This window comes from Nothobranchius furzeri, chromosome 12 (assembly GCF_043380555.1).
Source record: "Nothobranchius furzeri strain GRZ-AD chromosome 12, NfurGRZ-RIMD1, whole genome shotgun sequence".
NCBI lineage: Eukaryota > Metazoa > Chordata > Actinopteri > Cyprinodontiformes > Nothobranchiidae > Nothobranchius > Nothobranchius furzeri.
The window spans coordinates 21,657,984-21,670,203 of NC_091752.1; the positions used below are offsets into that span (position 1 = coordinate 21,657,984).

General features: G+C 40.6%; 1 protein-coding gene across 1 annotated transcript; it reads right to left on the bottom strand.

Annotated features, from left to right (window-relative positions):
* Positions 1–1,757: 1,757 nt before the first annotated feature.
* Positions 1,758–10,634, bottom strand: LOC139061969 (rho GTPase-activating protein 19-like). The gene is made up of 11 exons (XM_070541954.1): positions 10,547–10,634; positions 10,016–10,272; positions 9,704–9,784; positions 9,125–9,334; positions 8,816–9,042; positions 8,649–8,735; positions 4,143–4,208; positions 3,639–3,824; positions 3,476–3,556; positions 3,303–3,381; positions 1,758–2,887 (listed from the first exon to the last, which is right to left on the bottom strand). The coding sequence occupies exons 1-10, from the start codon at positions 10,591–10,593 to the stop codon at positions 3,307–3,309; spliced, it is 1,317 nt and encodes a 438-aa protein (XP_070398055.1). The 5' UTR covers positions 10,594–10,634; the 3' UTR covers positions 1,758–2,887; positions 3,303–3,306.
* Positions 10,635–12,220: the final 1,586 nt, after the last annotated feature.

The following is a 12,220-nucleotide window of genomic DNA, read 5'->3' on the forward strand; positions in this document are numbered from 1 at the left end:
GAAGCTCAAGTAGGGCGTTATCCGGTAATTGGAAGGTTGCAGGTCCGATCCCGGCTCTGACCAGAGAATGCTGCTGTTGAGTCCCTGGGCAATACACTTAACCCACCTTGCCTGCTGGTGGAGGTCGGGGGGACTGGTGGTGCCAGTGTTCTGTAGGCCTCGCCTCTGTCAGAGCACCCCAGCGCAGCTGTGGCTAATGCAGCTCATCTTCACCAGCCTATGGACGTGTGTGTGAATGGGTGAATGACTGATTGTGTTGTGAAGCACCTTGGGGGGTTGTAGAACCCCAAGAAGGCGCTATACAAATACAGCTCATTTAAAACAAGCGGGTAAAGTGCTGGAAGCAGACTCCAGCGCCAGGTATGTCAGCTCCATTTCTTCTAAGTCCAACAGGTGGCAGCCCACCACTCTGAAGTTGCAAATGCATATTCTGGCCACAGAGGACATTTCGTTATCCTGTAGTCATTTTAGCACATGCTGGCTCAAGAAAAGGATTTTACAATATGACAAAGTTACATAGTATGCCTTAAATAACACAACAGTAACATTAATAAAGAGACCCTTGTTGTAAAGTGTTACTGATTCATTCACCACATTTAGTCTTAAAACTAGCAAACAAATCTAACATTTGATACTTTTTAGAAATCTATCCTGGCAAATTTAGCTCAGCTTTGGCAGATCTTTTACTAAAAACAAAATCTTATCACAATTCAGCTGTATTTGTAAAAAAAAATGTTCTTTCATGGCAAATAAGATCAAATGTCTAAAAACAAGTTGTTTTTGTTTTACTTTCTTGAAACCAATTTTTTTTCAGAGTGGCAACACTTAAAATAAGGAACATAATGTGGGAATTTAGACGGAAAATCATAACTGGGTTTGGAATAGACTTGACTTTGCATGCAAAACATCACCCCACAATAGAATGGCAATTATGAGAACCATTGAAGTTGTTTAGTCACGTTTAGTTAGCGTGTAATTTGGAATCACCAAAACATTGATGCTTTTTGTAGAAATTCGTGTAAACAAAAACCATAAAGTTTATTGGTTTCAACCTACAGAGAAGCTCTTTTTGGACTCCATGGAGAGTCCTAACCTGTGTGACACTCCAAAGCTCCAAAATAATTTACTCAAAGTCAACTTAGGGGACTTGAAACCAAAACCTACTACAAATAATACTTGAAAGCAGGCAAAGATGGATACCAATATAATAATTTATGTGTTTTGACCATGTGTGACCGAGAGGATCCAGAAAATAAAGTTTTATCTGTCCCGGTAAAACTGTCAGTGCAATGTAGATCTTCCCTCTATGAATGCCTAATTAAAGAGGAGACAGTGGTGTTTAGTGGTAATGGGGGGTAGTAACATCCCTCTGCTCTCACAGAGTCGTGACAGGAATGCACACAGATATAAGGATTATTCCACCGCTCTTAATGCAGTGGGAGGACATGGCAGCAATTACCATTGTCTGGAAGAGGAGGGATGGCAAAACACAAGACCTCAAAACAAGGAGCCACAATTGATTTGAGTTATTATCCAATAGAAACTTCAAATTTTAATGGATGTTGGTTTATCCTTTATTTTATTCTCCCATGCAGGTTTTACCTCTAAAGGAAAATGTTAAAAACAAGCTAGCTGTAAAGATGCACAAGAACACAGGTCTATTTTAAGACAATAAATATGGAGACAATGGAAATACTAAACATGAGTCTTAATCAAGTTGAATAAATCTTAAAAGTAAAAAAAAAATGTAACTCAACTTCATAAAGCACACCAAAGACTTTTAATGTTTCACAGCACATATTGGTATATTTTCATCTATAAAGCTACATCACAGCTTTTCACCAACCTATAAAATGTGAAATGTAATTTCATCACCAACACAGATACGTTTCTTTGAATTTAGGTTTTGTTTATTTTTAATATAAGTAGTTTTATTTTCTGGTATTGGACCAAAAACAGTTTCTTTTTAAAAATGTTCTCAACTGTATTAACATCATATTCATAAGTGCTGCGAAGTGTCCTGTTTATTTGACTGGACACTCACCGTTTTCAACTAAACACCGCCATCTGGTGGCTCTAAATGAAAGTGCAGGTCATTGAAACAAATTAGATGGGATGTACAGAGTAAAATTTTGTATTAAAAAATGTAAACAAGTCATTTTTAGAAAACAACTTCATGAGTTTTAAATGCAGCGAGTTGCATAGCTTCATAGAAAAACAAGAATTTTATCTTTTTACATCAATTTTAATGTAACAGTGTTTTTGTAAAATGGTAACAAATCCGAGATAATTAAAAAAAAATAAAACATGAAAACTAAATACACAAAATAAAAAATATATCTTTTAAAATTTGGCTAAATTCTAAATAAGTTATGAAACATTTTAGATGAAACCCAAAATACAGTTTAGACTAACAGTAGGTTAAAGACTCAAAATGTTTCATTTTAAGAGAAAATAAAGACAAAAACATTGTATCCTCTGACTTTCCTTTCTTCCACGTGCACCACCACCTTTAACATATTTGGAAAAATAAAACAGACCTATGTACTCACAGTTTATACAATAACTTAAAATATGTCCATTTTAAGGCACTTTTCACGCTTTGGTCCCAGTTCATGTAAAACACAGGCAGACGGACACAAAGAAATAAAGGATCTTTGCCTCTACATCCGGAGCTGAACACCCAAGAGCACAAAACACATCCATAAAAACTTAAAAATAACGTCAAATGAAAATGTTTCAGTCAAACATCCTTAAGTTCAACAGTTTTGTAACAGTTAACAGCAACTAGAGGAAATAAAAACAAGACCAAAAATAAGAGAAGCTGTAGAGAAGCTCACTGGAGTTACGTTTAAGTGGTAATTCCCAAATTTTAGGAAGAACAATCCTGGAAGAATCGGAGACAGAGAAAATTGTCAGTTTTCAAAGAAAAAATATAATAAGAAAGTAAAAGTTCCCGTCAGCTCTAAAATCATCTGAAGGCGTTGCTGCTCTAACTGATGATTTTTATTCCATCGTCGCCCTCCCTGTTGTGTGAAACTGATGAAGACATTCATATAAACAATAAAAAAGAGAAGAACTCGTGCGATTGGAGCCATCAGCTTCATTTGCATGATCACACATAATCCAGCTTTCGTCATTACCACAGCTGGACTCACTCTGGTTGCAGAGTTTCTACTTTTTAAGTCCACTTGCTGTGCATGAAAAACAAAAGCAGTGAGGAAAGTTATTTAGACTGTGGAGGCTTTATAAATCCATCCTAGAGACGAAGCAGATGAGATTAGTTAGGAGGTAGAACTCACTTCCTCATTGTGGCAGGGAGGAAGATTCTAGCGTGTCATTTTCTTTCTCTGTGGACACGTGGCTTCCGAACACCTTCCTCTGTTAAACACATTTTTAAAAGTCATTGCAAAGATATGATTGTTATTTAAGAATGGTGAAATGTGAAATAATTGAATGTTATTTGGTAAAAAACCTTCACTATTCCACTGAAAGAGCGCGAGCGCCAGTGTTTCTTGGTGAGCGGTGTGGGCGTCAGCTCTGGCTGCTTTTCAAACTGCAAACAAAATTAAACCAGATTATTCTTTTATTAAAATATAGTTTTGTTATTTTTTCCTGAAGATGGTTCCGATAGCTACCTGTCGGATGAGTTTCTTCTTCTTGGCAGACTCGGGCATGTTGCTGACCTGCTGGTACAGTTCTCTGAGCGCACATTCTGTATAACTCTGAGTCTCGGACGAGCTGCAGGTCTCAGCTGGACCTGGACTCATGGAGGAGGGAGCCTCAGAGCCAGCTCTGATCCCAGAACTCAGGCTCATATCATCCTAAAAACAAAGCAACACTCTAATATGTGATACTTTGCTCTCTAATTAGAAAAAAATACCTTTACTATGTTAAAAACAGTCCATTAGCTGTTAAATCAGAATGGCTTAAACATTTCACTGAATCTTTTTTCACAAATTAATCTCTTAAACAACCAACTCGAGGTTTATATTTAGAAAAGAACATTTAGGGTTAAGAAGACAATAAAAAAGATAAATAGGAACAAAGAAAACAAAAAAATAGCTATAAAGTTTAACACAGCACCAACATGCCCTTTTTGAAATGGGAAGAATTTATTCAAATTTAAAATCAACACTTACTCGTGACTGAAGAGTTTGTGATCCAGTGTAGAAAAACCTGGCATGTTCTTGGATGTAAGCAGGTGCCTTCAAAGAAAAAATATATTATAGCATCAGATAAACCCGTTTATTTATTTTTTTTGTTTAATTTAAATTACAAAAACATGAGAGAAACAGAAACCAGCACAGATCCGAGACAAGAACTGGAACACTCGTTCTGTGTTGACTTCAGCTTGACTGTGGAGAAGCCCAATCTGCCATAACATTATGACCATTTTTTTAAGTAAAGCAAGCCTTTTCTGGGCTGCCAACACTTATGCACAGACAACGTAAGGACACGATACGAGCATGCTTGGAAATGAGGCGGAAAACGTAAATATCCGCCATCGGCTGACTGTGACCTCTACATATCGGCAACAAAAGACCCCACGTCGTTCCATCACTACTTTGGTGCATCAAGTACTGCAAGTTCTTAAAGCTGTTGTAACAAATCTGCAAACAAGCTAGGTTTTGAACTCAAACATGGTCACAAAACACTCACCCCTCCCCTCCGGCATCTTTCCTGAGATGTTTCTGCCGGAACCAGAAACCCGCAATGCTGGACAAAACAAGATAGTGCTAAACACCAGTCACCGTTTCTAGGTTCAAATGTCTTTTGCTGTCCGTGACTTCAAATGGTGTTTTCTTTTAGGGACTCTGGTAGTTTGTACTAAAGTTGAAGCGGTAGCAGCCGGCTGTTTCTCCTGCTCTTACATTATTGAGCGAAGAACCTCTCACACCAGTGTTGTTCTGTTGATAAATACGCAAGTGACTTATGAGTAGAGGACCCAGGGAAGTGAAGCGGCTCAGCAAGACCAACAATCAGATGGTCCAATAGTTGCTTTTGTTCTGAAACGTGTTAGGGCCGTGATATACTTGCTGTTTAACGATGCAAACGCGTGTTTAAAATGGCTAACACGTTGCTTGAGTTCATTTAAAGTGTTGTTTGTGCGTGTCCCCTGAAATTAACGCGATGCATCAGAACGCTGCAATTTAGGCGTAACCAGTAGGTGGAGTTGACAAAACAAGCGAGACACACTCACAATGGTGACTCTGACTCTGGTTTAGAGGTCTTTCACACCATCTATGTTACAGCTCCTGTCTTTTTTCTGTCGTGATCTCAAAATTTACCCGTTTGTGAGCTTTTTTTAATTGATGCCATGCTTGTTTCAGTTGTACCCACAAACCCGGCTCTCTATCTGGTCTGAGTTTCCCCCTAGTGGAACGCTCCAGTACTACATGCAGTGCAGTGCCTTGTAGCAGAAAGTAAACAAAGACGTAACCTGCTACCTGCGCCAACGCGAGGTTAAACAGCAAGTATATTCCAGGCCTTATTGGTGGACATTTTTAGACAAATGTTAAAGAACCACTTTATTAATTTTCTTCATATTTTTTTTATCTCCACGATATATTTATTGACACATTGCAGCGTGACGTCAGGCGCCCACACCCACACCTCCACCCCAGGCTGGAGGGCAAGAAGCCGGCACCTCGCCGTTGACCACTGTTGTGTTTATCTGTTAGTTGTCAATAAACAGAGCAAAATAGCGGCAAAATAAAATCATGGTTAACACACGTAGAGCTGTAGGCTGCGCAAGTAGATGAAAGAATGACAGTAAAGGTAAATGTTACAGGTTTCCAAATGATAAAATACGGTGAAAGCAATGGTTTACGGACAGTTCTAGTGGATAAACCACCCACAAGAATAAAAAAGTAAAATATCAGCCTCACATGTCCAGAAACAAACAAGTTATATGCTTTTATTATATAATTATGCACAGCCGTGGGGACAAGGAGCTGTGGAGAGTGGATCCAGCAGCGGGGAAGAGCTGTACGCTGGTCAGTCATGAGAAATAAATGTGTGTGAAAGTGACGCCATTGTGGTGTGTAGTTCTGTGTGTAACCCACAGTAACAGTCTTGTTACTATAATTACACAAAATGTGTAACAAAAAACGGGTAGCCGCTAATGATGTTTGTTCGTGTTTCTGTTTACGTTGTTTGTCCAAATAAACAAAGTATGCGATGATCCTATTTCACCTTTGTTGGTCCAGCTGTGAGAAGTCCAATCGGCCGGTTCTGAGGACTGTTGTCCCCCAGCCCATTAGCTATTTAAAATGGATCTGGAAGCCTTGAGCCTAACACGGTTAGCTTTAGGATGTTTCTTTTTTTGTTCATCTGCACAAAGACATGTTAGGGGATTTAAAGTAGTAACATCTAAATCCCCAGGTTTTATTTTGTTAGCTTGAATCACAAAGATACAGCTCTGGAGAATGGCTGGAGACGGGGTTCTTACCCTAAAGCAAATGTGAATGTGCGCAGTTACCCGCACGTAAACAATACCTTTAAATGGGTCTTTAGCAGGAGTAGGGAACCCTGGTCCTGGAGACCTGTTATCCAGCACGTTTTAGAAGTTTCCTTGCACACAGTTGACTCACCTGTTCAGCAGCTCATCAGGCTCTGCAGGTTAATCATCTGCTGATTAAAATCAGGTGTGTTGAAGCAGGGAAACCTCTAAAACGTGCTGGATAGCAACTCGTGGATATGCATGAAAAAACTGATTTCAGCTCAATTGTTTTCCAAATTGGTTATAGAAGATAGAAAAGCTGAATATTGAACACGAACACCAAAGCAGCGTCTAGTGTGTGGAGGTTGTAGCTGCAACAACAGAACAAGATTTCCAGCTGTCGGATACCGTTTTCACTGCCGATACGTGACATTTTTTATTTGGGTCCATCTGTTGTAGGCTTCACCTAAACCCACGCTGATTTTACATCTTTTATGGTCGCTCCTCTTCCGAGAAGGATAGCAACATCTTCTGGGCTCAGAAGCAGCTGCTTGACTTGTGGAGTCCGCCATTTTCCACAGTGCCAGCCTCGTTGTGGCGAGTGGACTGTTTGGCGACCCGCAATGGTGCCCTCTATTGGCTGGTAGATGCAAGCATAAACCCAATGTCGCCCATCAAATAAATATTTTATTCATTTTTAATTGAAATATATATTTTAAAGGAAATAGTGTACCTTCATTCTGCAAACGCCCTGTGGATGTACTATTAAAATTATTATTTTTTCCCCCATGTCCTGTCTGGCTGTGAAGTAAACAGAATTAATGTCTGAATGCTGGTGACAAGCCTTACAGATTTACTCTCAGGTGGAGCATTTTTTTAAATATAGCTTTTTATTAAATTGTTCCACATTCAACCTCTAAAGCAGATATTTGAAGTGATTTTTTTCTGATGGCACCATCTAGAGGCCGATTAATGTATTGCACCTTAAGACATTCTCCTTAGCTCTGTATTTATTGCCAAAAACAACGCATCTTGTTTGTGAGCGCACACCTCCAACCGGCCAACAGAGACAACTACGCACCTGTTTCCTCAAACACTCGCACACGCTCTGTGGTTGACATCTGTATGTGAGCAGATGTCAACCACTGTCAACCACTGTTGGCTAATGCTGAACGGCGGTCAATTCAAAATGCATGGGGGCGTTATGGAACGAGGTTTAGCAAAACATAAACAATGTATTGCCTACATTACATCACAGAGCAGGCTAAGACTATCACTTTTACAGATTTCTAAAATAAATAAATAAATCATACATAATTTCAGGAAGGGGAAAACGCTGCATCGTAACTTGAACCCATTCCTTTATCTGTCAGCCATCTGAACCAGTTTGTGCCGTTACCCATGGAGGTGGAAAATTGCATTTTTCTTTATATTTGCTGCTGATTTAAGCTTTGCGTTAAATCCAGAGCCATACATTAGCTTTACAATAATTAACATGCATTCAAAGTCTGTGGGAGAATTTTAATTATGCAGCAGGATGATGATCTGAAACTAGAAGCAAAAGAAGACAAAGCTTTTCAGAATGAAGCTGTCATGAATCCCGATGGGCATAGAATGAAAATAATAATCTAACTTGAGTCTGGTTTTGTGTCTTAACTAACTGAAGACCAGGCTCAAGGCTGTACACAAACTATAAAGATGACTACCTACACTGATTAACTCATTGATTTTCTGTCACATGTTAATTCTTCACCTGCCTATATATCTCGTAACCCCTAGCAACATCTGTTATTGTGAAGAAAGGTCCACTCAGTACTGAAAAGACAGATGAAATTAAAAAGGTTACTCAGAAAGATCAAGGCCATCTTTGTTGTTGTGTAATTTAAACAAAAACGTCTGAATCAGAAGCTAAATTTGAGGAATTATTTTTTCCCAGTCAAGCACATTTCATTAAGCTGATGAATAGTTTTGGGTCACCTTACTGAGAGTGATGACACTGATCCCACTGAAGGGTGAAAAACACAAGAAACACGTCTTAAACAATAAAATAAACAATAAAATATGGCTTTTTGTTGCTCATTTTAACATTAAACAACACATTATGAAAGAAAAGCATCTGCTTCTGTTTTTAGTTGATAAAGATGATGCTAAGGAATAATTAGGGATAAAAAAATTAGAAAAAAAATACCATAAAGTGGTTTACCTTGAACAGTTTTTGTGAGTGCCTGATGAGAAATGCGACACCATTGCTCAGTTTCTCCATGTTTCCCTGGAGATGACTTGCCATCACCTTGAACATAAAAGAAAATGTCAAAAAAAAAAAAAAAAACTTTAAAGAAGTAAAATGTAAAACGATTTGAGAAACCTCACATTTTTGGGCCAGATGATGTGTGGAGCAAACATTTTGGCTAAGTTAATGGCCGACATCTTGTTGGTTTGTTGATTGCGAGCGGTGTGGTACAACAAGTCCAGCAGCAGCTTCAGCAAGCTGCGGTTGGCAGGTGGGAGCAGCATGAAAAGCAGCTGGAATGCCTCGATTTGACGTTCCTTATCTGGGACGTTTGTTTTGTCTCCCTTTTCATTAAAGCGGGTCAGCTCTGGAAACAGCAAATAAAAAGATGATTAACGAGGAGAAAAGAAAGTCACACAACACTGATGGGAATCTGTACGAATAAACACCTCCAATCTTCAGGTGAGCATGATAATGTCTGTGGGTGAGCAGGGGTTCCGGCAGCTCCCCCAGATATGCTTTGAGCAACGTGGCAGCGTCGTTTGGGTGGAAATCACCCATTTCCAGATCTATTTCAGTCCCAGAATTCAGCATCTCCCTCAGAGCTGCCTGCCTTAAGCTGTGGCCTGGCACCCGGAACAACCCCTCTACATGAAGGTCTGAATGGAGGAGAAAGATGGTGAGAAACAACCAGATGAGGGGACAAAAGGAAAGATGTGGTGTAGGCAGTTAGAGAGTGAAGGAAATGCACAGCATTGAGGAAAAGGATTGGGAGAATCAAACTGATGGAGGAAGCCTACAAAAGCAGAGTGCTTTCAAATAAATTATTGACAGACACATTTACTCCAGTGTCCACTTTCAGTGGGTGACATCATTGCTTTCTAGAAATAAACCATGACTTCGTAATAATTCAGTGGTTTTCAAAAAAGGGTCAAACTCAAAATATGAACTATTCTAACTTTTATTTTTAAGATTCACATAGATCTATGTTTCAATGTGAATGTTGCTCTGAATGAGAGCCTACTTACTTTTACTCAGGTATTCGATGAGCTGATAGATCTGTGCAATCCCTTCTTCAGTTAATGGTGCTCCAAAGATTACCCCTTTTTCTGCAGTTGATAGAAGAGGTACAGCAAGGAGGACTTCATTTTTCAGTAGAATTTTTGTTTAATTCACAGAGTGCATCACAATATCCATACATGAAACCTAAATAAAAAACAGAGCTATTGGTTTTTTTTTCTCTTCTGCGATCTGCAGAAAGCTGGTTGAAATGTGTAAACATTAGAAGATCATTCTCAATTGAGCTTTATTCCAGCATTAATAGTGTGTGTTCGCCTAACCTTTCCGTCTGAGAAAGTTTAAGGAGCGGAAAAAGCCACTAGAGGTTGGCACTTTGGGCTCCGACTCTCCCGTCAGCTGAGCAAACTCATCCCCAGGTAGATCTATTAGCCGAGTGATGTTGCTGAGCACCAAATCCGTGAAGTGTTGCTGATGCTCATGTCTGAATCTCTCCACAAAGAAGTCATCCGGGTTAAAGATCACAGGCTCGTTTGCGTTGGGCTTTTCATGAGTGAGGAACACGTTGCGTTTTCTCTCACTGTTTGGAAACAAAAGACCGAACAGGACGGCAATAGAGATAGATCTCAGATACCAAAGGTGAGCGGTTAAAACGTAGCAGCAAGCATTTTTATACCGGAAGTGTTGAATAGGAATGTTGCTAAGTTATTGGCTGCTAGCAAGAGCAGCTACAAGTTCCAAAACAAAAGTTGAAACTTGGAAAAAGAATTACCAATAACATAAACATACGACTACTTAGACAGCACTGCATACTGTTCATGTTATGACGTAATTAATGTGGAAGAATTCAGTACCTTCCATCCAGTTTGACAGTAGATTGTGTATCGGTTCTGTTCGCCATTTTTATTTTGAATCTTCCGCGGTTTCATATTTCGCCCCGCCCACAACGTACGTAAATTACGTAAACGGAGTTCTACGACTGAAATTGTCCTTTGTTTCCAATACATTGTGCTTTATTACGTGTTCTTCTAGATTGTTTGCGCAGAATAAATACAATCGGTTATTTTAAGAGCTTCACCTCTCAAGCCTTAAATATATTAATTATAAAATTGTATATTTATTGAGTATTTTGTTACAAAAAATGCACAAAGATTCTTGCCAAATGCCCAGACAATTTTTTTTTTGTTAATTTCTGCCTTATTCAAGTCTGTTTGAAAGATTTTTAAGCCAAGTGATATAAAAGGTAGCAAACTATTGATATGATTACGATTTGGCCTAATTTAAAATGTTTTATTTATAGGCATTGTGACTCTTACATTGATTCAAAGAAGTGAACTTCCTCCGCTTATCCGGGTCCGGGTCACGGGGGCAGCATCCCAACTAGGGAGCTCCAGACCGTCCTCTCCCCAGCCACCTCCACCAGTTCCTCCGGCAGGACTCCAAGGCATTCCCGGACCAGATTGGAGATGTAACCTCTCCAACGTGTCCTGGGTCGACTCGGGGGCCTCCTGCCGGCAGGACATGCCCGAAACAACTCCCCAGGGAGGCGTCCAGGAGGCATCCTGACCAGATGCCCAAACCACCTCTACTGACTCCTTTTGATCCGAAGGAGCAGCGGTTCTACTCCGAGTCCCTCCCGAATGTCCGAGCTCCTCACCCTATCTCTAAGGCTGAGCCCGGCTATCCTACGGAGGAAAATCATTTCAGCCGCTTGTATTCGCAATCTCGTTCTTTCGGTAATTACCCAAAGCTCATGACCATAGGTGAGGATTGGGACATAGATCAACCGGTAAATCGAGAGCCTGGCTTTCTGGCTTAGCTCCCTATTCACCACGACAGATCGGCTCGGCGTCCGCATCACTGCAGACACTCGAACCGATCCACCTTTCGATCTCCCGATCCCTCCTACCCTCACTCGTGAACAAGACCCTGAGATACTTAAACTCCTCCACTTGAGGTAGGACCTCTCTCCCGACCCGGAAATGGCAAGCCACCCTTTCCCGGTCGAGATTCATGGTCTCAGATTTGGAGGTGCTGATCCTCATCCCAGCCACTTCACACTCGGCCGCGAACCTACCCAGCAAGAGCTATAGATCAGAGCTGGATGAAGCTAGGAGGACCACATCATCCGCAAAAAGCAGAGACAAGATTCGCCTGCCACCAAACTCGACACACTCCACACCACGGCTGTGCCTAGAAATTCTGTCCATAAAGGTTATGAACAGAACCAGTGACAGAAGGCAGCCCTGGCCGAGTCCAACCCTCACCGGTAACAGGTCAGACTTACTACCGTCTATGCGGACCAAACTCACACTCCTCTGGTAAAGGGACTGAATGGCTCTAAATGAAAGGCCACCCACCCCATACTCCTGTAGCGTCCCCCACATGGTGCCCCTGGGGACACGGTCATAAGCCTTCTCCAAATCCACAAAACACATGTGGATTGGTTGGGCAAACTCCCATGCCCCCTCCATCACCCTTGCAAGGGTATAGAGCTGGTCCACAGTTCCACGGCCAGGACGAAAACC

What these genes read in the sequence shown, in the direction of transcription:
- LOC139061969 (XM_070541954.1), bottom strand. Translation starts at nt 10,593, where the DNA reads ATGGCGAACAGAACCGATACACAATCTACTGTCAAACTGGATGGAAG. An exon ending in ACTGTCAAACTGGATGGAAG is followed by an intron (nt 10,273 to 10,546) that starts GTACTGAATTCT and finishes GTTTCCAAACAG; the next exon opens with TGAGAGAAAACGCAACGTGT. An exon ending in CACAAACTCTTCAGTCACGA is followed by an intron (nt 3,825 to 4,142) that starts GTAAGTGTTGAT and finishes CTTTGTTTTTAG; the next exon opens with GATGATATGAGCCTGAGTTC.